The sequence below is a fragment of the Ctenocephalides felis genome, unplaced genomic scaffold (genome assembly GCF_003426905.1).
Source record: "Ctenocephalides felis isolate EL2017-DRISC unplaced genomic scaffold, ASM342690v1 CF-g0.4_SCAFFOLD_03572, whole genome shotgun sequence".
NCBI lineage: Eukaryota > Metazoa > Arthropoda > Insecta > Siphonaptera > Pulicidae > Ctenocephalides > Ctenocephalides felis.
The window spans coordinates 19,674,233-19,701,257 of NW_020539726.1; the positions used below are offsets into that span (position 1 = coordinate 19,674,233).

Genomic DNA, 27,025 nt, shown 5'->3' on the forward strand with positions numbered 1-27,025 from the left:
AAAAGCGTAAACTACACATTAGATAGCCTTTTGACAAGGAGTAAAAGATTGGAACACTAGATACATTGAATCATTTAGCAAAATTAATTTTTGAGTCTACAAGCATTTAAGTATTTTTAATAAAAGTTTTTAAACATTGTTATTAAAATTTATACACGACTAAATTTTTATTAAACACTCATTGGGGCATTACTTTATTTGATGATACAAATTGTAGTTGAAAATTAGAAAAATTTCACGAAAATTTTACAAGAATTATAAGCTAGATGTGATAAGTTACTCAAAATAGTATAATATACAAATCTTCAGAAAGTTTACATTCTATAAATACGTATACGAGTATTTAACAGAAACTTCAAAGAACCTTGACAACGACAATTGGATTGAAATTACTATTGCACATGGATCGCATGATATCTAAATGTCTACAGTATAACAACATTTAGTACAATCTATAAAATCTTAAATGAACTTTTTGGTAATGGTTATATTTATAATTATTTTATGTTTTTTTTTCAAGTTCAATTTCATTGCAAATAAATTATTTTTATTACACTGCAATCAATAGTAATATGATGAGTGAATAAATTTTCAATAAAATTGTTTGAAATAAAAGTTTTACAATTTTGGTTTTAATTATTGACGTCATAATCTTAACATTTGCAATTATGCATGTGCTGGCAAATTTGCATTTTTTAGATATATTCGCCTAAGTGACCCGCATGCAATTATACAGATGCTTGCTGAACTATGAAAAACAAAACGTTATTCTATTAACTAAACATTTGAATGAATAATCTAAAAACAAAGATTAAAACTAGTTTTGCCTTGAGGCAAGTTACATGAATTTTCCGACATGTGTAAACAATCGACCTAATCAATAAAATATAAATTAATTATGAGTAATTAAAAGTATTTGGAGTGGATTTATCACACATCATTGAAAACAAATCAACACTCTTTCGTTATACCAGGTAAATCGTCTAATTTAAATTTTAACAAATGTCAAAAAAACTACGCATTTTCTCAAGCTTTGATGAATTTTTAAAAATAAAGTACTTGTCTAAGGCAGTAATATTTCAGTAAGTTCTATAAGACCATGATATATATCGCCAAAAAAAGGTCAATAAAAATCGTCTTAAATTTTTTTTCAACAGTTAGTTACAAGAAAACGCTCGGTAGATTTTCACCTAAAACTAATCAGTATCATTCCCAACTAATATCTTTCGAACAGTTTTTGATTTTTTTAAATCGATTTGGTAGTATGAGCTTAAATGTGATCAAAGAGCTTAACACTTTTTTTCAAATTACAAAGAAACGGCTTGGCTGATCGTCGCGCAAAATTGATAAACGCTAGTCCTCATAGAGATACATCAATTGGCTTTTAAATTTTTGAATCCGTCCAGTCGTTTCTGAGAAAACATCGATTTACGGCAAAAACTCTGTTAAGATACACACATACACATACTTTTTCCAAATTTGGTCTCATTCGATTCAGAATGGCTTGAAACGTCGAGAAAAAATAAAATTAGCGAATCTGATATTATGATGAAAACAAAACTTCTCTTTCGGAAAGTTAATAATGTTACCTTTCTCTTTCATTATTCAAACATATTTAGTCTTTTGTTAGACAAGATTGTACCTAATAATATACAAGTTTTATCATAAATTACCGCTCTATTGCACAATTTTTTTTGTCGCAATTTTAAGAGAATTAATATTATTACCACGTTAATTTCCACGAGAATATCAGATTTTTTATAACCAAATGGGACGTAGTAACTGTATGAGTTCATTTAGTTAAAAATGCTCCAAGGAAACCTAATGCATGAAAGATTTTTTTTTTTTTAAATGTTATTACTTTTATTAGAATATTTTTCATGCTACACATATATGACTCTAATGGCCCTATATTAAACTTTTTTTAACTTCTACCAAGATATATGGCTCATGTAAAACTTTTTAGCGTCAGACACATGTGTAGATTAACTCGTTGGTATGAAAATAACAATTTGAATATTCTTTTTTCTTACTTTTGTTATAAATAAAATATTAGTTTTCAAACATAAATATTATTAGTTTCTCTGAATAATCGTCGCATGTGCTTAAAGCTCCAAGTAGCAAAAATTGTTTTTTAATTTATTAGAACATTGTCTGAAACTACATAATTCTGCAAAATCTTTTTTATTAATATTTTATTTTCATTAATACTGATTATGTAAATTGTTAATTATTGGCGCATAAAATACAAAAATAGTACAAAAATGTCATTGATTTAACTTACAAGTAGAACCTCGCGTTTACTCTTAAAGGATGTAATTGCAACATTAAAACTTTACAGAAAAAATCTGTAATTTTTCTAAAACCCATAGTTCTTTTGTCCGTAATGACCATAAGATGAACACAAATAAATTACAAAATTCAGTTATAAATATAGAAATAAGGTTTTCTGACTCAATCAGACTGATAACAGGTTCATTAACTGTCACGAACAATCTTGATATCGAGCAGTAGCATTATCAATTGTCACTAGGATATATATCTAAAATATGTTTCCAAGATGACAATGCTACATCGGATTGAATAATATATCAGTCCTATAGATGGATTCTAATAATTGAAATAAACAAATATAGAGGGATCAACCATCTAAAAATACCACATTTTTTCTAATTAAGAAAAAGTTTCTGCCCAATATCTTATAGTGTGTAAGGTTCTGATTGCTGTTAAAATATGAGAATAAAATAGAAGTATTGAAATAGATTTCGAAACATCTTATGAGTCAATAATTCGGAGAAAATTTTGTTACATACAAATGGAATGAAAATACTAAAATTGATTTTTCCTCGAAGTTATTTACCTGAAGTCATGTTATAATTTATGATAAGTACTACATAAATTGTAACATGGATACAGGAAAATTTATTAGTTAAATTTATACAAAACATGTATGCTCTCATTTAAACATATTAATAAATATAAAGTAAATATTTTATTTATTAAAATAATTCAAAAACTAAATATAGATTAAATGATAATTTAATTAATAAATTCAATTTAATTGCACAATCCCTATTACCATATAATCTTTTGTTACAAAACAATTATATATTTCTGAAATAATTCTATAAACACAGCTATCATATGGAAATCATTCGGTTATTGAAGTTTGTCATTTTTCATAATTGCTGGTCATTTGTTCGATCAAATAACACGTGAAAGCTCCGTAATCGTACGGGTGGTTTCGATCGGCGCCACAATTGTCACAAATAAAGCCACAACATCAAGAGAACACGATAAAATATGCATATGCAATATCATAGCTTCTAAATAATATGAATTGAATGCGATTAGGCACAAGAAAATCAATATGACCAAATATGACTTAGAATAGATCTAATTTATCAAATGCAACATGCTGATTACAATATTTTATCTTACCAATTTAAATTCATATAATATAAGTATTTATAAAATTGTTTCAAATATATAAATTTTTGTTCACTAAATATACTAAATAAGTTAGTAATTATAAACATTTCTGCAGTATTTAACCAACACTACACAAATATATATTTTTTTTCTCATATCTTAACTGCAATCAGAACCTTACGTCGCTTGAGCTGTTGGGCTGAAACTTATTTTCGCATTTTAGATACTAACCCAATGGTTAATCCATCCAGATTTGATGATTGTATTATTAGAATTTATCTAAAAGAGCTGACTTTTCATTGGTGCAGCAATGCCGGGCAAACGCTATTTTCACTTGGAAACATATTGCTATCAATATTTCTAAGTAAAAATCGTTGTCACTGCTGCTTGACAGCAGGCAGGGCATCTGAATGAATTATAATAAGCTTAAAAAAATATAAAAATTAATTGGCATTGGTATTTTTCTTTGAAGCAAGTAACATGAACTTCCCCATATGTGTAAATAATCGACTTAATCAATAAAAAATAAATTAATTTATGAGTGATAAAAGGTATTCCGAGTGGATTTATTACACGCAATTGAAAACGAACGAACACGTTAACTCGGAGTATTTTCCAAAAGCAAATTTTCACAAATTAATAATTTTTATAATTGAACCTGTTTCCGCAGAATTTTAATAGTTTAGTATGTTCATCAAGACCAAGTACTCTACCGTTATACCAAGTGAAACGTCTAATTTTAATTTTAACAAACATCAAAATACTACTCATTTTCCCAAACTTTGATGATTTTTTAAAATTAAACTACTTGTCGTAAGGCCTTAATATTTCAGTAAGCTCTATAAGACCATGATATATTGCAAAAAAAATTCCATAAAAATCGGCTTAAATTTTTTTCCAACAGTTAATTACAAGAAAACGGCTCGGTAAATTTTCATCTAAAACTAATATCATTCAAACTAAATTCAATATTGTTCAAACCGGTGGTTCGATCGTTCGAACAGTTTTTGATTTTTTAAAATTGATTCGGTAGTATGAGCTTAGATATGGACGAAAAATTTAACACTTTTTTCCAAATCGAAAAGAAACGGCTCGGCCGATCGTCGCACAAAACTGAGAAACGATAATCCTCGACGAGATACATCAAAAGGCTTTTAAATTTCTGAAATCGTTTCAGAAGTTTTTGAGGAAATGTCGATCGAAGGTCTAATTTTGCCAAATGCCAAAAAAACAATACTACTTTTTGCAAACTTTGACGAATTTTTAAAGTTGAACGAGTTGTCGTAGGGCGTAATATTTTAGTATGATCTATAAGATTATTTAATTACGTCCCGGCCGATCTCTACCAAAAACTAATCAGAATGATTCCCAACCAATATCTTTCAAACGGTTTTCGAATTTTCAAAATCAATTCAGAATTGTGGGCTAAAACGTGGACGAAAAAGTTTTCACATTTCTGCTATTTATAAAGAAACGGCTTGGCCGAACGTCGCACAAAACTGACAAACAATAGTCCTCCTCGAGATACATCGATTATAAGTTTACAAAATTACAATCGAAAGTCATTAGAAATTCTTCAATATCAAAATTTCTCAATACTTGTATGAGTGCAAGAGCTTTGAGAAGCTCATACATCAAGTTTACTCAAAAAACAAGCTTTCGTCGAATAATCACAATACAACGGCAATAGTCACCATAGTAACTCCAAAACGTCAACACGAACTCCAAACCCACTTTCCATACGGACGACAAATAACCCACCTCCCTTAAGCAATACATATTTCTAGGTGATCAAGTTATATAGTCAATGCGTATCAGTTAACTTCGGCGGTGTCATTAATCGTGCATCTGATAATTGTAATAGAACTTTTGTGGAAACTTTTTATAACAATAAAAGTTTTTCTTAAGAAATTTTGTTTGATCTTCTGGCGGTGGATGGTGATTTCGACAAGCGCGAGATGGCCTTTAGGTGCTGGTACTGGATAGGTATCATATGTCTAACGTTTTTAGGATGGGTGAATGCTCAGACCACGCAAAATATCAACGTCCGTAAGTAATTCATAGGAATAATCTTTATTCTAATAATTCATGAATAATATATAAGGATCCCTAAATGCCTCGTAGAATTGGGATCTCCGAGAAAATGAAAGGTTACATGAAGATGTTGACCTTAGAATTCGATCTACACTACAATAGAAAAACAATTATTTTATATTACATTTTTTCAGACTTATGTTTTCACTAAAAAATCCAATTTGTTAATTTAATGTTTTATCGACGTTTCAAGTCATTCTGAATCTTTCGACACCAAAATTGAAAAAAACAGTATGGTTAAAAAAAAGTTTTTGGGTTGAGTTTTTAAACTTTGTAAAGTGATAGAGTTCATAGTGCTGAAAGAGACCTTTAAATAATTTAGGTATATACAAAGGTGGTTCAATTATAGAAATTCATTGGTGTTTAAAATAATAGTAATATTTTCAACCCGATTTTGAAAGTACCAGGTTACCCATTCAAATATTTAACCCAATTAATTGAGGAATATCCTACTCAAAAATAAAAAAAATGGCCATACGATCTTAAATGAAATGCCAAAAAAGAAGTATCTCATCGGTGATAAACTCTTTAAAGGCATAAAGGTTATAAAAAATAATGTATATTTTGATGTAATTTCATATAATTTGAAAGAGTTGATTCTTATTGTTTAAGACGATTATTTTTACATATCATCAAATTCCTCAAGTCATCTAGTTTGAATAATCATTTTTAAAAACATAATTAAAATTGGAATAAATTATATAAACAATTGATTTTATTTTACATATGCTTAATATATTACCCGAAGAAAACCAAATTATAAAAATTTATCGTCACAATTTTGAAATTTGATAAATTTCAATTTCTATTTATTAAGTCCTTTATTAACTGATATCGGAAAATGTATGCAAATTTTCTCAAATGTAAAGTAAGTGGCATGTAGAACTTACAACTTGTTTTAATAATTATTTTTGAAAACATAAGTAAAATTGGAATATAATATTTTACAAATCAATGATTTACATTCTAAACATGTTTGCTTAAGATTTCAGATTTTCCATACATTCCAAAAAATAAATATATAGTTATAAGACGTTTTTACTTTAATAGCTAAATTTATATATTAGAGTTTTGGATGATGATTACTGAAGCAATTGTGATAGTTTAAATACTATTCACAAATAATACATTCAAATATACTTTCACTTAAATAAAAACTCTCAAATGAATTCAGAACTCACAGGCATCTATTTTAATTTTTTTTGAAAGTATGTCGGACAGAGTATTCGTTTTTTTATCGGTTTCAAACTGCATTACACAAACAAATAGATTAATTATAGTCGTTATATTAATATTCCAATTATATTCGATAATTATAAAATTAAATGGGTTGTTGACGACAAATAGTTGAAAACTGGTTCCGAAACTTGAAGGTGCACTAATGAGTATCAATATTACTCCAATAGAAAAGGTAACATACAATTCATAGACTTTAGAATTAAACGTTAAAACTATATCTAAAATAAGGATAACGTGTTAGAATGGCCTAATAAATTAATATATATTTTGTTTCATATCATCATTTAGCTCTTAAACATTTATTCAACCTAAACAATATATCAATTTTATCTGTTAATCACATATCTAATTGCGGACGATAATGGACTACTAAGAAATTTCCATTACAAGCAATAAATGGCAATGACGTGTCAGCTTCCACCCTTTGTCAAGAAAAACACTTTTCTGATTGATATATTATACTCTGCTTTATTTGAATGAGAATCTAATAAATAATAGTTCTTTTCTATTGAGAGAATGAATTTTGAGTACGATGAGTTGTTGAAAATATTTTATTTGCAGTAATGAAGGTTTAATATTTTTCTGTGCGAGAAAGATTTCATACGATGCTAAAACAAAACATGAAAAAAATATAATAGTATTGTTCAAATAAGTACATGATTTCTAAGAGTTTAAAGAGTAAGGAAACAAAAAAAATCACTAAACTACCTTAGCACAATAGGTTACACTTTTATTATGCAGCTTAAAAGATGTAAATTAACTTTACATTAATTTTGTATTAAAGCCATTATCATGAAGAATCAAGTATTAAACTTAAGTATTTTTCCATTTAAAAACAACATAAACTTGTTGTTTTTGTTTTTATACTCGATTTTTTTTAAATTAGGAAACGCTGAAGCGTTTTACCATTTTGCAATCCAAATTAAATGCGGCAGCTTATGATGGAACTTATCCAACACACTTCAGAACATTTATTTCAATGCGGGGCCTTTCAAAGTAGACCAATTTTAATTTTAATTTTAATTTTAAAAATTTTAATCTAAATTGAACAAAAAAGCTTCTTGCTCTTAAAAAAGTTGTTAAACACTTTTGAAACTCGAAAATGTGTCATTTTTACTAGGATCTTAGAAACGCTATTTACTGTTACGAATCCAAAGTTTAAATTAACAAAATTGATAAAAATAAACCACAACCAAAAAATGGTCACAGTTTTACGGAAGCTCGAAGTTGCACTTATGAGCTAATAGTTTTCGAAGTACAAAAAGCAATTAAAAAAAAAAAAGAATTTGCTGTCAGTTACAATGAATACCATGTCGATCTAGTTTCGACCTGATGTTGAGTTCTGGGACACCTTATATATATATATATATATATATATATATAAATATATATATATATATATATATAGTTCATATCATATATATTCATGATTATATTTTTTCCATTAGAAACTTTATTTCATCAAAAAATTAGGTAACTTTAATTTATTAATATTTTTTTTACGTTTAGGAGCGTGCACATTTTCTAATTCTCACACCAAATGTTTTTTAATAAAACACTTACTAAAAAATAAATTTGCTTATTTGCTAAAAATCTTAATTGAAAACACCTTTTATGTGTTATGCATAGACACTGTAATAGACCGACACTATAGAAAGAAAATAATAAATAATATAGCTACCATTTTCCAAAATTTAGTTCATTTTTTTGATAAAGTACGTAAATTTTCATAAATCACTCAAACCCTATTAATTTTATTCTTTGCGAGGAGATGGAATAGTGTCTTATGATGACAGCTTAATTGTTTGAACTAAAAATATTTTTAATTTCCCGAAGAAGAAGTTAATGCTTTCATAAAAAAATCCGATTCGCTAATTTTAAGTTTTCTCGATGTTTTAAGACATTCTGCTTCGAATAAGACCAAATTTGGAAAAAGTATATGTGTGTGTGCAACAGATTTTTTGCCGTAAATCGACGGTTTCTCAAAAACGGCAGGACCGATTTAAAAAATTTGATGTATCTCAATGAGGGCTATCGTTTGTTAGTTTTGTGCGACGATCTGCCAAGCCGTTTCTTGTAATTTGGAAAAAGGTGTAAAATTTTTCGTCCACATTTATGCTCATACTACCGAATCGATTTTAAAAAATCAAAAACTATTCAAAAGATATTAGTTGGGAATGATACTGATTAGTTTTAGGTGAAAATCTACCGAGCCGTTTTTTTGTAATTAACTGTTGAAGCCGATTTTTATGGAACTTTTTTGGCGATATATATCATGTTCTTATAGAACTGAAATATTACGGCCTTAGGACAAGTAGTTTAATTTCAAAAATTCAAAGATTGAGAAAATGAGAAAATATCAGTTCATTTGACGCTTGTTAAAATTAAAACTATACGATATACTTAGTACTTAATACGATATACTTGGTCTTAATGAATATACGAAATTAATGACGTCTTTCAGAAACTGGTTTAATTATAAAAATTATTCACTTTTAAAAATTTGCTTTTAGAAAATACTCCGACTTAACGTGTTCGTTCGTTTTCAATTATGTGTAGTGAATAAATCCACTCGGAATACTATTAATCACTCATAAATTTATTTTTATGTCGATTATTCACACATATCGGAAAGTTCATGTAACTTGCCTCAAGGCAAAATATCAATACCGACTAGTTCAATTTTTTTTTATCAAAGAATCGAATTTTAATTATAATTAACTTCCCGTAGGGTAAGTTATAGTAATCGCAAAAAAATCGAAAATGAAAATTTTTATATATCTTTACGTTTCAGAGGTTTCTGAACATTTTGGCATACCTTAGAAAAAATGGATGTATGTGTGTGTGTGTGTGTGTGTGTGTGTGTGTATGTATGTATGTATGTATGTATGTATGTATGTATGTATGTATGTACGTGTGTGTATGTATGTGCGGATACAAATTTTCGTCGACGATTTCGGGAACACGGATCAACCGATTTGAATAGTTCAAAAAACATTCGATTTGTATTGATAAGGAGACGTGCTGATTAGTTTTTGGCGAAGGCAGGTCTAGCCGTTCCGAAGATACGGGGCAAAAAGTGCCGAAAACGGAAACTCAGTTTTTAAGAGAACGGAGCGTCCGATTTAAATAATTCAAAAAACATTTTACTTGTATTGACATGGTGAAGAATTGATCAAATTTTCATAAAGGCAGATCTAGCGGTTTCGGAGATCTAATGAAAAAAGTAAAAAAAAAAATGCCATTTGGCGGTTAAAAATGATCATTAGACATATGCACATCAAATTATCTGATATTTTATAGAGATATTAACAATAAGTATAATTTTTTTCTACATTCCTATGGGTTCCGTACCAATGCTTATGCGTTAGACGGCGGCGCGGCACTTGCGCTGTGACATTTCGTCTCTATGCAGTTCAAGCAGTACGATTGCTTTGAAAGAAAGTTCAGAATTTCCAAAATATGTCAAAATGAAGAAAACATTTTTCTTTTCGAAAAAATTTTTTGTTTTCAAAAAAAAATTTTTCTTTTAAAAAAAAATTTTTTTTTTCAAATCAAATTTTTTTTTTTCAAAAAAATAATTTTTGGTCAAATTTATAGTTTCTCAAAAATCTAATTTTTTTGAAGTAAATTTTTTCAAAAATGTTAATCGTTTTTAAAAAAATAATAATTTTTGGTACGGGAAGTTCCAGCAATTTGCCTTAAGGCACGATGCCCTAATTGCCTTAAGACGGAATTCCACTTACAGCTAGTTTATTTTTGTTTTTCTAGTGATGGTAAACGAAGAAGGAAATATGCCAGCCGAAAGGGCGGTCAAAGTGGCGCTGGAATATATTCGACGTAGCGGAAGGACTCTCGGCATCGCCGTCGAACTCGAGACAGTTGTGGGAAATCGGACGGATGCCAAAGGATTACTGGAGTCATGTAAGCTTAAAATAAATTCTTTTGATCTACTTCTAAAGTGTTCTTAAGATAATAGATTCCGTAGTAAGACTAAGATAACCTGTGATACCAATTTTACGCTGAACTTAGCAATAATCCACGAGGAATGGGAGTATATAAACACATATATCTATCGCATATGAAAACAAATTTAAATTTATTTTTAAAAATGACTTAAGTAAATAATAATGCAATTAAAAATATTGTATGTAAGAGTCGAAATTATTTTAAAAACATTTTAAAATCGTATGAAAACAAACTCTATCACACCAGAAGAAAAACTGTATGATTATTTCACATTGCTCTGAATTTATGGTCCTAGTTCGGATAATATAATATTTTTTAATTGATTGTTAAATTAAAAAAACAGCTGCATTAAGTTGTATTAACATGCATATTATTACAACTTGATGTAGCTAATATACCATAGTTATATCATTGATAATATACATTAAAGAAATAAAGAGTTTTCTTTCTCATTAAAAAAATGAAGAAATAGCACGAAACATATACAATTTGTGAATAATTAATAAAAATTTTTAGATAGTGGATACAAGTATAAGTATTAATATCTTATTTTTGACCTACTAATACTAATAGTAAACTAGTGGTGTATAGCATCGTGCCTTAGGGCAAATTGCTCTAACTTCCCGTACCGTAATGAAATATTCGAGGAAAATTAAATATTGAATTTTTTTGTGCAGAAGCAATCGTTTCGTCAACACACGCAAAAACTTTTTTGAATCATTCAAATCGGATGCTTGGTTCTCACGAAACCTGCCATTTTTGCACATTTTGCTCGATATTTCCGAAACGGCTAGACCTGCCTTTGCCAAAAGCTAATCAGCACATTTTCCTATCAATAGGAATCAAATGTTTTCTGAACCAAACCTTCACAATGTTCAGATACCTTCAAAACATGAAGAAATTCAAAAATTTTCATTTTCGTCTCTTTACTACCCTAACTTACCCTAAGGAAAGTTAATTAATAATTACTATCTTATCTATGATGTCTGTAACTAGTCTGTATTAAAAATTACTAATTTATCAATAATATTAAAATTATTAATATTAAAATGTACTTATTTATCAATAGTTTAATATTTTATCGAACTTTTCCTCTAACGCTATATTTAATACCATATAGTATGTCCGTTATTTTTTTTAAGAGGAGATAATGTTACCCGAAATTTCGTTGTTTCTAATTTGTTCGCGATAGAAATCTTATTATATTCTCATGACTGATTAAAACTGATTTTAATGTCAAATCATCTATATTTCAGACCTCTAAAAAAATAAAAAAATAGAACAAATTTATTATTCTCAACGAAAGATACGGTTCCAAGGCGACCTAATCCGATGACCTAAATATTCCGTACAAATATTTTATTGAGTTTGGTATTTTAGGGTGTGATTAATTAAATCGTATTGGGCTATTTATATTGCGCGCTGATATAAAAAAAATCAATAAAAAATAGCGAAATGATTTTTAATTCAAGTTATAAAATTATTGAATTAAATAAAGTAAAATCTTAAATTAAATATGTAATAGTCGTGACAATAATTAATTCATGCTATACAAAATGAAACATTATATTTTGTTTGCATTCATTTTGATTTTCTAGTTTTTTTTTTGGTAGTTTCAAAGTCATGTATATTATAATTAAGAATCTGTAGAAGTGAGGTATATCACTAATATTGGATATATCGAAGAATGCTTATTTTTTAATATTTTTCAAAACCAAGTTTCAACATCAAATGTTATCATAAGTTTAGTAAATGCTGAAGTAAAGATATATGTATAAAATCTTCAAAACATTTCAAATTAAAAAAAAAAAGTTCTACGTGTTCTACATATTCGACAGTAATTCATGCCATTACCAGATGATATTAAACGTATTAACGTTATTTTATGTATCTATTACAAATATAATTTCTATTTTTCAGTATGCGCAAAATATTCGGAAATGATAACTGGAAATAAACCTCCCCATGTTATCCTGGACACCACGAAGACGGGAGTTTCTTCAGAAACCGTTAAATCGTTCACTGCCGCCCTCAGTCTGCCAACTGTAAGCGCTTGTTTTGGCCAAGAAGGCGACTTAAGGCAATGGAGAACAATAGACGAATTTCAGCAAAATTACCTGCTTCAAATAATGCCTCCAGCTGACATCATCCCTGAATCGGTCAGGTCCATCGTGAAAATGCAGTCAATGACGAACGCAGCTATACTGTTTGATAATACTTTTGGTAAGAAAAACAATAGTTAAATTTCTAGTTTTTCAGTTTTTGACTGTTAAGAACAACAAAAATTTGAATATTAGAATCTATGCTTTTGGAATGTTTGCTTAAGACTATATTATATCTAGGAGTAGCAACATCCATTTTTACTTGTTAGCTAAATAGATCAAATAAATGTTTTCAAGTGAAAATAACCTTCCGCGGGCGCGTGATTATGTATCTGTGTGCTCCTCGCGCCCCTTTCACTTGCATTTTGAAATGGAAAGATTTATACTCGCTTTAATAATCCGGGTTAAATAAAGTGTACGGTATTAGGTGCCGTCCGGCGTTGCGGGACTTCCCCCTAATCAAATATAGGTTGGTTAACCACTGGGTTACCATCTAAATATGACGCAAACGGAGAAGTTTGATCACAACAGTCGATAGAACAAATTTGCATAAATATAATAATATATAATTCCTGGAAAAGCATTTACAGAATATAATAAACCAAAATAATAATCGTCGACTGTATTCCCAAAAGTACCATATGGTAGTTTTACCTGCCACCATTTTTTTTTTGAAATTATGACTTTATGTAGAACCTCATTCATAGAATAAAAAGCAAGATTTTGTATAAAAGCTTAAAAAATTTTGTCTAATAGAACCTAAGCACCATAATTGTATTGCAGATCTGTAATCTTAAGATAATCATGGTAATTTACACCTTTTCTTGGAACTTCTTCAAATCCTGTTCAATTCCTACACTTGCTATTCTGCATGCAAGTTATTCGTTTTATGTAAGTTGTCCATGTATTGTTAAGAGTTGATGTTCTAAATCAGCTAATATTTCTCAGCATTCCTCTCTTCCTCGATCGCATTCAACCTCATCCATTTCGGAAGAGTTATCTGATTCCAATTAATCAGTTTCTCCGGTTCTTGCTTCTATCTTAAGGGCTCTAGGGGGTCCGAGTTGCTTTCAGCTCGTTTTACCGAAGGCATTTTGAATTTGTATTTAAACATTTATTTACTACTCTGTACCAAATATGTCACTCTATAATATAGATTCTATATTAATAAGTAATTTTTCATACTGGCTTACATCTATAGTTTCAGTTAAATCCAAAACCGAGTTATAAAATGAATTATGAAATTGTGGCTATAAAAATAAATTGCTTGCTTTTAAGCAAAATTATGTTAATAATTATTTTGATTATTTATTTTGTTAATAATTATTTTAAGCAAATTATGTTAATAATTATTTTGAATTTAAAGGTATAAATTGAATTAGGTTATTAAATTATATATAGTAGCCTATCAATATATCAGCTCCTCTAAATTATTTTTGAGTTTGGTATGCACAACATTTCATATTTAATACTGATTATTAAAGTGCAATATGTATACACATTATATATAATATATGTATATCATATATATTATAAATACGTATAAAGATATAATAATAAGTTCTCATTCATCTCCAAAGCAATTACTTTATATAATAATTCATTTTGCAGTGATGGATCATAAATATAAATCACTTCTGCAAAATTTGCCCACGAGGCATGTGATAACATTAGTGGACGGACCGACAATCGAAAAAATTAAAGAGCAACTGGAGAAACTTCGGAAGTTGGACATCGTCAACTTCTTTATTTTGGGAAATCTTGCAACCGTATCGAGTGTATTGGATGCAGCAAATGCGAATAATTACTTTGGAAGGCAGTACTCTTGGTATGCGATAACACAGGTATAGTGAAATTTAGGTTGTTTATAAATTTGCTTATGAATCAATTTTAGTTTCTCTTGAATATAAAACATTAGTATCTCATATTTTTTATTATTTTTTTATTTCGTTTAATTATAACAATCAGAGTCAATTACATTTTTTGGTACTATTATTTCTTACAGTATTCTTACAATTCATAAAGTTTTATGTTAAAAAAAAAATTCAAGTTTTATGATTATTTTCTAAAATATTTTTATCTAATAATGAACTTTCTGGTCTGGTCTGGTCTTATGTAATTTCATTAATTAGTTTTAGTATAGTTAACACCATGATTTTCTTTTTTCAAAAACTTAATTCTGATTGAAGGTTATTTCAAGGGCATAAACCCTATTTTTTGAAATAAAAATTCTTTAGGCGCGACTAGGGTGTAAATACGTACAAATGTAACGGAAATGAGTTACGCTAGAACGGTACGTCCTTCGCTTTCGATGAAAGCATTTCCATACGGGTCGATTAGTCGTCGTGTACGTGAATAGAGATCTGTCGTTGTATGCGTACAGGCATTAACGTTGTATGCGTTTCGATATCAACAAGAAAATCGGCATAGATAAATAAACATTTCAAAGTTACATCTTAGTACAAATGTTGATTCAATGAAAAATGCCTGAATCAGAAGAATATTTTACCATGTTCCTTGAAAATAATAAAATAAAGCATTTGTGCCGTGTACTAAACGTAAGTTTATTGATTAGAAATAATTTCTATATCATTCGTAGTTTCTTTAAATCTTTGAAGTTATTAAAATGGAAAATATTTAAGCTGACACATATTACAGCTGTTCAAAAGATGAGAATTTGAAGTTATTAAAATGAAAAATAAAAAAAATACAAACAGTCAATGAATTTATGTTAATTTTAATTACATGAAGTTCTTCAAACACAATTACATGATGAGTGAAGTTGCGATAACAATATTTGTTTAGACGTTGTTTAACATAATCCACTGTGTGAACAAATATTATAGAATTTATTAATCAGCAATTACTTCATTTCTCTAATGAAGGTTCATTTCTAAATGCTAATGACAATGACAAACCGATCATGTCATATTTGAAGTATGACTTCAATTACATTTTTGTTTTTGAATATTACACATATTTTCAAGGCTATTATAAATATATAATTTATAATTTATCTATAATGGTTGACACTAATAAATGTGTGCATCACGAGTGTTACCATATTACTAATAATCATTATTCAAAATTGTTATATGATGTATTTATTTTTACTCAAATGCCATCTTGTACAGTAGCAAATAAAGTTTTACTTCAATCGCGTGTGAACCTTACGCGCAATCTTTTCTTTGCCATTTTTGTAACATACTCCGCAGAAATATAAGCACCAAATAAATTTTATCGAATGCATATAAATATAATACACAATTGATTGTCATAGTATGCAAATATTTATTATTTATTATTTTTCTCAGGATAAAGGAGAATTAAAGTGTGCTTGTGACAATGCCACAGTTATCTATTTAAAACCGAGTCCAGAAGCTGCCAGTAGAGATAGATTAGGAAAAATACGAACCACCTACAACATGAACGAGGAACCAGAAATTGCTTCAGCATTCTACTTTGATTTATCATTGAGGGCATTTTTAGCAGTAAAGTATGTTTTATTATACAGATATAATCAATCATCCGATCATTATTCTTAATGACTAATTTTGTCTTTGGCAGGAATATGTACCAAAGTGGGTATTGGCCTACAGATATGAAATATTTGACGTGCGACGAGTATGATGGTAAAAACTCTCCACAGCGGAAAATTGATTTGAAAACGAGTTTTATGAAGGTACGGTAATTAATTCATTTTTTATATAATATGTATAATTGTTAGCAATAAATGATATTGCATCCTTGACTTAATAAATATGAGAATTATGTTCAAAAGCTAACACACCTATAGAGCAAAAAAACTAGTTTATTAACATGAAAATAGTTTTAAAAAAATCAGACTTTAGTAAATTATACAAATATAAAAAAATATAAAAAACTTGAGTATAAGTATTGGCCAAAGGCAAAGTCTATGCTGTACCTACATTACAAGGATTAGGGCAAATCAAGATAATTTAGTAGATTACACATATTCCGATGAATTAAAGAAAAGTACAATTATTAAAATTAAACATGAACGTGAATGCATTCAAATGCATGTGGCAATTAAATAATTGGATTTACAAAATTTATAAGTTTATGTTTACCTAATTGACTTCCCGCATGGTAAGTTATAGTAATCGCAAAGAAATCGAAAATGAAAATTTTTGCATATCTTTACGTTTCAAAAGTTTCTGAACCTTCAGGCATACCTCAGAAAAAAATGATGTATGTGGGTGTCTGTGTGTATGTATGCTTGGATACAATTTTTTGTCCACGATTTCGGGCGCGAATCAATCGATTTGAATGATTCAAAAAAAAAAAAACATTCTTATTGACAAAAAGACGTGCTGATTAGTTTTTAGTGAAGACTGGTTTAGCCGTTTTGGAGATATGGGGCAAAACATTCCAAAAACGGCAATTCAGTTCGATAGGATCGATTTGAATGATTAAAAAAACATTTTACTTGCAATGACGAAATGAATAATTGATATTTTGAGATTTTTAGAATGGCAGGTCTAGCAGTTTTAGAGATACAGAGGCATGATATTTGGTGGTCAAAAATGAACATTAGATGCAAGCACATCAAATTATCAGATATTTGATGAAGTTTTCAAAAATGAGTACTAATTTTGTTGTTACAATTTTGTTGGGTTCCGTAACAAGATTTTTAATTTTAAAAGTTTACTTATATGGTTCAAGCAAATTTCAAAATTTTCCGAAAACAATTTCAAAATTTTCAAAAATATAAAAGATTTATACTTCCTCCTGCGAGTAAACTTTCTCGAGCGATAACATCGACCCTGTATATTTTATGAACGATAAAATATATAGTGATTTTAATTATCTACATATTCGAAAAAGTATAAAATAGTTGTTGTAAATCATTGATCAATTTTTATTGATTACTGATTTTTTTCCCTCAAATATATAATTCTGGTACGGAAGGTTCCAGCAATTTGCCTTAAGGCACGATGCCATACACCACTAGTTTGTTTTATCATTTTCAGAAACAGGGTAAAATATTCTTCTGATTCAGGCATTTTTCATTAAATCAAGATTTGTACTACGATGTAACGTTAAAATGTTTATTTATCTATGCCGATTTCCTTGTTGATATCGGAACGCATACTACGTTGACGCCGATACGCATACAACGACAGATCACTATTCACATATACGACGACTAATCACGACTGACCCGCATAGAAATGATTTCATCAAACGCAAATAACATACAGTTCTGGCGTAACGCATTTTCCTTGCATTTGTATAGATTTACACCCTAGTAGCGCCTAAAGTAATTTTACTTCAAAAATATTTTAAAAATATGAGTAGAATCTGGGATTGTTCAAAATTTATGTTATATATAACACAGTTTGGGACAAATCTAATTAACAAAATATGAAATATGTTCGAAGCTTATAATAACAATTGAAAGAGTGACATGATTAAAATGTTTGCAAGGTGTTGAGGTGGTGAGGTGTAATCACTGATTACACATGTACTAATTATAAGATAAATTGCTGCATAAATAGAAAACTTAATTTTTACAACTATTTTACAATATTAAAGCTAATGCATAAGAATGCGTAAGGAAATTAAAAAATTACATGTACAAATTTTATAAGTTAACATAATTTTATGGGCTTGCCCGTAGGTAAGCGGTTAAGAGCGACGGGACCTGAATCAGAGGTCCCGGGTTCGATACCCACTTCGAGCAGCCTGTTGTCAGGCAGCAGTGACAACGATTTTCACTTGGAAATATAGATAGCAATATGTTTCCTAGTGAAAATAGCCCTTGCCCGGCATTGCTGCTTCAATAAAAAGTCATACCTATTAGATTAATTCTAATAACAAAAAGCATCAAATATGGATGGATTAACCCTTAAGTTACCATCTAAAAAATACGAAGTGAGGAGAAGTTTCAGCCCAACAGCTCATAGGACGTAAGGTTCTGATTGCTGTTAAAAAAATATATTAAAAAAAATTACGGAAAATTCCCTAAATCAAATTATAATTGTTGTTTCCTAATTAGGTTCCCGAGCCGAATACCTATGGCCCGCTGCACTACCCCGACGACGGCGAAGTGTTCAACGGTCACGCGTTCATGCAGTTCTCCCTGGACATAAATGCCGTCTCCGTGATGAAAGGCTCATCGGTTGGCACAATACAACTCGGTTCTTGGAAGGCCGGTCTGGATTCTGAGCTTTCGTTAAACAATGAAGAAGACATGAGGAATTATACTGCCGCTATTGTCCACAGAATCGCAACCGTCGAGGTGATAAATCGATGCTTTTGCGCGACGAGCGTTTTCGCGATTAGTATTATTTATATGGGTTTCAATTGTAACGAGTGTACGACTTAATGGTGGTAATAAGATCTATTATCGAGATAGAACGTTTTTATTGTATTCAATATATCAGCAATTATGCTGCCATATAGATCATGCTAACATGCTATTTCAAACGTTCCACAATGAGAATGATCTATTTTTGTTCAAATTTCTTCTGACAACGTAAATTTCCACATATATAATAATTAATTAACTAACGTTTAATCTGTGAGCTGGCCGTGGATGTGCAACGACTGGATCCCAGTTTGATACTCACTTCGGCCAGCTTCACATCAAGTAGTAGTGATATCAAAGTATATAGTTACTTTTAGAAATATATCTAAACCTAATTGGAAAGAGAATGGTCAACCAACTGGCTGTTTTCTAGGCTAAGATATATACATCACAATAGCTTATAAAACAAAGTTTTGATTAGTGGTCAAATATAAGGAAAAATTTAACCCACAAATATTCTCCATCGTACATTTCTTTCGTAAATTACAATATGCTATTAGATTCATATGTCTCATAATTAGTGTAGAATATCTGTAAACCAAGTGAAGTAAAAACATCACGAAGACTATTTGTCGCAATAGGAAAACAAATGCTAAATTATTCATTTAATTAAAAAAAATTCGATTATCATAACATCAATTTCTTAAATGCATTATTCAATATACGTGTGAAATTTTAGTTAATACTCATCACTTGAATTATGTTGATTTCAAAATCTCTAACTATATCGCTAGCTAGAATCTCGACAAATATATTTATAGTTTTGTTATTAAATATTAAAAATAATTACGTATACTGAGTGCCTCATGCAGTAACAGACTAACAGTAGTTAATTATATATTCATGTTTTTAACTTCTCGTAGGGTAAGTTATAGTAATCGCAAAAAAATCGAAAATAATTTTTTTTTATATATCTTTAAGTTTCAAAGGTTTTTGAACATTTTGGCATACCTTAGAAAAAATAGATGTATGTGTGTGTGTGCGGATACAAATTTTCGTCGAGCATTTCGGGAATACTGATCAACCGATTTGAATAATTTAAAAAACGTTCGATTCGTATTGATTAGGAGACGTGCTGATTAGTTTTTAGAGAAAACAGGTCTAGCCGTTCCAAAAAGTGCCAAAAACGGTAACTCAGTTTTTAAGAGAAAGAAGCGTCCGATTTTGATAATTCAAAAACTATTTTACTTGTATTAACAATATGAAGAACTGATTAAATTTTTGGGCAAGCAGGTCTAGCGGCTATGGGCTTTCAATAAAAATAAGTTAAAAAAAATGTCATTTTGCGGTCAAAAATGTTTATTGGATATATGTACATCAAATTGTTAGATATTTTATAGAGATTTTAATAATGTGTACACATTTTGTGTAAATTTCTTGGGTTTTGTACCAAGATTTTTAATTACGGTACGTGAAGTTCCAGCAATTTGCCTTAAAGCACGATGCCATGTACCCCACTAGTTCTTTATTTATTACATAAAATATCTCATAATAAATTACAACACTGATTTTAAAAACGTAATTCATAAGTCTCATGTATTCATATTAATGACTAGATTATTTCATTTACAGCAACATCCATTTATAATACGAGATCCTAGTGCGCCCAAAGGCTTCAGTGGTTACTGCATAGATTTAATAGAAGAAATAAGAAGAATTGTGAATTTTGACTACGAAATTGAAACTGTTGCTGATGGCAAATTTGGCAATATGGATGAAAGTGGAAATTGGAATGGAATAGTTAAACAATTAATGGATAAAAAGGCTGACATTGGTCTTGGATCAATGTCTGTGATGGCAGAAAGAGAAAATGTAATAGATTTTACTGTACCATATTATGATTTGGTCGGTATTACTATATTAATGAAACTTCCTAAAACGCCAACGTCCTTGTTCAAGTTTTTGACTGTGTTAGAAAATGATGTCTGGTTGTGTATTCTAGCAGCTTACTTCTTTACGAGGTAATAACGATTTGAAGCCAAAACTATTATAATATAAATCGCTATAACTAAAGTCGTTTTCAGTTTCTCTCACAATTCTTTCTCATTATCTACCAACAACCCAATCAATATTGTGTTGTATTTAATATTTAATGATCTATTTTTACGTACCTACTTTGCGTATTTCAGTTTCTTAATGTGGGTATTCGATCGATGGAGCCCTTACAGTTACCAAAACAATAGAGAAAAATATAAGGACGATGAAGAAAAACGGGAATTTAATATCAAAGAATGTCTTTGGTTTTGCATGACGTCGCTTACTCCTCAAGGCGGTGGTGAAGCACCCAAAAATCTTTCTGGAAGATTGGTTGCTGCTACGTGGTGGTTATTTGGGTAAATACACAGTACATACAAATTATATATAGTAAGACTCAGCATAATATAAAATTTTATTTCCAGATTCATTATAATTGCCTCATACACAGCTAATCTAGCTGCCTTCCTCACTGTATCTCGATTGGATACGCCGGTCGAGTCTTTGGATGATTTGTCCAAAACAATATAAAATTTTATATGCGCCACTAAATGGGTCATCGGCAATGACTTATTTCGAAAGAATGGCGGATATTGAAGAAAGATTTTATGAGTAAGTAAAAAAAAAACTATATTAACATTTCGCTACAAACGTGAATTTTTGGAACCAACTGACATGCCTCGAGCTGTAACGTTTGACATCAGAAAAATTTCCAAGTTTTAACAAATAAGATCTATATATGAATAATTAATTTTACAAACTGGGATTAGTCATTATTATATTTGATCTACATCTATCTAAAGAAGCATATTAAATTTAAACTATTATTTCTAGAATTTGGAAAGATATGAGCCTAAACGACAGCTTGACAGATGTTGAAAGATCTAAATTGGCAGTATGGGATTATCCTGTAAGTGATAAGTACACAAAAATGTGGCAAGCTATGAAGGAAGCTGGACTTCCAAATTCTATGGAAGAAGCTCTTGCAAGAGTTCGAGCCTCCAAATCATCAAGTGTAGGCTTTGCATTTTTGGGAGATGCCACTGACATTAGGTAATGAATAATAGTGATATCAGAGAACGTGGTAGTATTGACTACTATATTGAGTTGATCCAATAAATTTAAGAAATTATATAAGCATCAAAACACTCGCAAATAACACTAGCGAATAAAGATTTTTGCAATACAGTTAGAAAGATACCAGTTATTTAATCTGCTTATGATAATTCCAGATACTGATTATACTATTCATAAGGCATAAAACACCAATTACTATTCATAATGCATAAAAATTTACAGATAATAATAAATTTGCATAGCAATGTAAAATAAATCCTAAAAAAAATTTATGTTTGAATATTATTATAATAATAATAATAATTTCATGTATTATAGCAATAATTTCATGTTTGCTTTAGATATCAAGTGCTAATCAGCTGCGATTTGCAAATGGTCGGTGAAGAATTTTCTCGGAAACCGTATGCAATTGCTGTGCAACAGGGATCTCCATTAAAAGATCAATTCAATAATGCGTAAGTTATTAAAATAAAAACTCATAAAAAATATCAAAAACTTGAAAAATCATGAATAGCGTGGGAAAACATAATCAGACTATTTGGGAATAGTGTCTCACTTTTTTGTTTATATTTTCCATTGCATTGGAAATGAAAAATTATTTTACGTATATTAGGTTTATGTGAGAAATCTTCTGTAATTGTTCAAGACCGAAATATGTAATTTATGTAACTTCTCGAATCAAATCGAAAACCTAATTCATGAATTTATCAAATATTGAGTTTTAAATTTTATTTTATTTAAAAGTTAAAAAGAATGAGATACAGAATTGCACAAGTTATTAGTAATAGTAAGAACAGTATTCATTGTTCGTTCAAATTCATTGTCATTTTCATATGCAACCGTCTTCTTGAAAACTTGAACTATTGATCTTGCTAACTAACTAACTATTGATCGATCAAAATTTATTATTTTTATCATATGCATATTAGTAGGTTTGTCAATAAATAATGTTACCTGTGTACCTCTTTTATTTGTTAATGGCACTGGTTTAAAACTATATAATTGTTTTTTTAGTATTCTGCAACTATTAAACAAGCGACAGTTAGAAAAATTGAAAGAAAAGTGGTGGAACAAGAACAAAAACAAGATGGATTGTGAGAAACCCGAAGATCAATCTGATGGTATTTCAATTCAGAACATTGGAGGTGTATTCATAGTAATTTTCGTAGGAATTGGATTAGCTTGTATAACATTAGTGTTTGAGTATTGGTACTACAAATACAGAAAGAATCCTAAAGTCATTGATGTTGCTGAGGCACCATCTCCGCCAATCAAGGAAAAACATCAGAAAATGCAGCAGAATTTACCAGGCGACGTTGTAGCGCCTGGACAAAATCAAGCCATCAGGGCAAGATATCAATATCCGCCCGCAAATTTTAGATCCAGATTTTAGAAAGAATAATTAAAAAACAATTTTATATTACTAAAGTTTTCGTGTTTGTACTTGCGTAATTTTGAACATTCTTATGATCATACTTGTATTAGAATAATTGAGATTTTATGATACGTTGTCTATATTTAAAGGATTATATTAGACTAATAATAATATGAATAATTATGACTAATAATATGATGAAGCTATTTATCGACCAAGCAATACTTTATGCTCAAGATGTATATATGAAAAATATTAGAAATAAGAATATATAAAATATATTATGCTATCGTTATATTTGAAATCTAAGATCTTTAATCTTTGAATAATAATTTTAAAGAATTATATATGTTGTGTTGCATGTTATATGATTACTAGTTTGTGAAATACCATAAGTAATCATTGCATAAATAGTTTAAATTGAAATTATTGATAAAAAATGCTGGATAATAGTCAACAGATCTTAATTAATATAACATAATATATAGTTTTTATTAATTAAATTAGCTTGATGAGCTTTTCAATGCCCTAATTGCACATCTCATATGCTATATTAAGCTCTTGATGTTGACGCAAATCGACAATTTCAATATAGATATTAGAATTTGTTATGTATTAAAAAAGATATCAAGAAATATGTCAGTTCCGTTTAATAATCAATTTTTTAATTGAATAATATATTTTTTCTGCCAAGAGTCAGTGAATTGATACCAGAAATATCCCTCATCATCCCTTAATTAGATATTTCATGGTGCGTTATGATCAAGGAAGATGCTCTAATTGAAGATACATATTTAAAATAAATATTTACATTTCATCGGATATTTGGAAACCTAGATTTTATGAATATTATTCAACTTAAAATGTAAAACAACTTTTGATTGAAAAAACTCTGGCGGCCTCTGTTAGAACAAACACTTTACAGAGCAAGGGCTGAATCATAGAAAGTTTAAAGCCATGATGAAACAGTGAATTTTTTTGCTAAATTCAAAATATGGATGATAGTAATTTAAATTGCACATAAAATAATAAAGTCAACTTTCTGATAGCATTTATATTATATAATGCATATAGGTAAATTGAAAAATTTTAACAATCCTTTGTTGCAATATGGTTGAATTGATGCAACATGGTTGCAACGCTTTATGAATTTTAAATATGAAAATTTTAAAATATTGATATAATTTAACAAGTATATGAATAAACTTCAATACTAATATTATAAGAAACAATTATAAAATTTGTTAGCACATAATCAAGATTTTCAAGTAAATTTCACTGCATTGTGGTTTTTACTAATTCGATTGAAAATATGTTTCACTCTTTATTAAAATTTACATTTTTGACTTTAATAAGATAAGTTAGCCATAGTTTGTTTCTGTTAAAACATAAAATTATTATTTGAACTTTGAAGTAAATTACAGCTAGGGTATGTGGCTTGCGACATAATTAAATGAATAAAACTAATTGTTATATTTAATGCTTACTCTACAAAAATCGCACAAAACAATATAAAAATTGCTCAAAAATGAATTTGATACTTTATTAAATTAATATATTTGCTACTATATTCGCTTTGTCAGATTAATTAAAATTTTATGCATAGATGTGATACCTTCAAACAAAACTCAATTTTGTATTATATTTCAACAGTCGCTCAAAAGCAATTAGCTGTGTAATTATTAAAAACCATTTAAGTTAAACAATAATTTTTGTCACAACTTAATACAAATTTGAATATATTAGGAATGTAAGTAATCAAAATTAGGTATACCATAACAATGAGTGAATACAAGAATTCTGCAAAAAGTGGACCAATAAATATTTTACTACACAAAAGAACCAAAAATTAAATATTTTATTAAAATAATATAAATATTATAACTGTAAAATAACGTTCATTAGAATTTAAAATACTTCAGTAGTTTGTTTAGTTCCTATTATGTAAGTGATAAAAATATTAAGAAAAAGTGATGAAAAAAATATTATGAAAAGGTATTGTATTTTACTGAAATGGATGTTTAATGATAGAAAGTTTATCGATGTTGAATAATAGATGTGTTACAAATTCTATTCGTATTGTATTAAGCACATTAAATTACTCAGAATATATAATTATTTTGAAAGAGTTTGTATTTATGATATGAATACATGGTATAAAAAGTAATTATCATGTTTTATTTATTTCTATAAGACTGCTTGAACGGCCCGAAAATGACTGATGTTCAATTTCCAATTTTACCTTGTTGAAATAATTTGAAAAATGAAAATACTAAAATTTGACAATAAAATTGCGAATTGTTAAAAAAACTGAGTTCAAATGTTTAAATTTTCTCAAGAATCTCTTGTCCATTGTTGTGCAGAACTGTTTTACTACGAATTTCTACAACCATGTTTATGATGTTAATTTATATTTAATTGATGAATTGATTCAATTTGAAAGAGTGAAATCTAGTAAGAAAAGTCTCAAATAATGTAATATATATTTTTAAAATATATATATATATATATATATATATTGTAATTGCTTGAACAATACTAAAACCAAATATTTCATTTGTAAAACTTTTAAAATTTGTACTATTTTCTATAACGTTTAATTATTTTTTGAAAACAAATAAATTATTGATGGAATTATTTACAGAATGGTATAATATAAAATAACTTTGAAACGAGACAAGTTTATGGCAAAAAGCACGATGATTGTTCCTACAAATATAAAGATTGTTGGTTTTCTTCAAATTTCGTTCAAAACTAGTGATACATGACATCGTGTCTTAAGGCAATTGCTCAAACTTTCTATACGTTTACTTTTTTAAAAACTCTCATTTTTTTAAATCTTGAAAATTTTAATATTGTTGCATGTCTAAAACGGAAGCTCTGTTCCCACAAAACTGAATTGCCATTTCTTACCTTTTTGGGCCCGTATCTGCGAAACGGATAATCAGTTCTAAAAAAGATATTTTTCCAGCACTAGAAATAGTGGACCAAAAATTGAATCCAAACATACATATATATACACATACACACAAGCACACACACACAAATCTATTTTTTCTACGGTATGCCAAAATGTTCAAAAACCTCTGAAACGTAAAGATCTCAAAGATTTTTTGCGATTACTGTAACTGATCCTACGGGTAGTTAATTAAACAGATGCATTCAATTTTTCTGAAATGCAAACAAATAACAAATTTTCAATTTTGGTCGTCAGCGATTTTTATAACTTCCTAAGTAAGGAAATAACAAATCGTCACTTCCAGACTTTTTCAACAAGACAAAATTATAAATAATTTTCAACAGAGTGCAAACAAAATTAAATTCTGAACTGAACTAAATAGATGAACTGCGTCAGATCTTATTATTCTGACAAATTACTTACAGCGAGTCATCAACAAAAATTTAATTAAACTCTATAATTGTTTTTAA

General features: G+C 28.8%; 1 protein-coding gene across 1 annotated transcript; it reads left to right on the top strand.

The window, feature by feature from the left end:
• The first annotated feature begins 5,453 nt into the window (after positions 1–5,453).
• Positions 5,454–23,614, top strand: LOC113388202 (ionotropic receptor 25a-like). Its single transcript, XM_026625603.1, is given in 14 exon segments — positions 5,454–5,481; positions 10,537–10,689; positions 12,655–12,957; positions 14,448–14,680; positions 16,151–16,332; positions 16,404–16,518; positions 18,859–19,101; positions 20,743–21,131; positions 21,300–21,503; positions 21,570–21,663; positions 21,665–21,756; positions 21,979–22,197; positions 22,563–22,676; positions 23,236–23,614. Coding segments are annotated over 13 exon segments (2,718 nt in total). The 5' UTR covers positions 5,454–5,481; positions 10,537–10,538.
• The last annotated feature ends 3,411 nt before the right edge of the window (positions 23,615–27,025 follow it).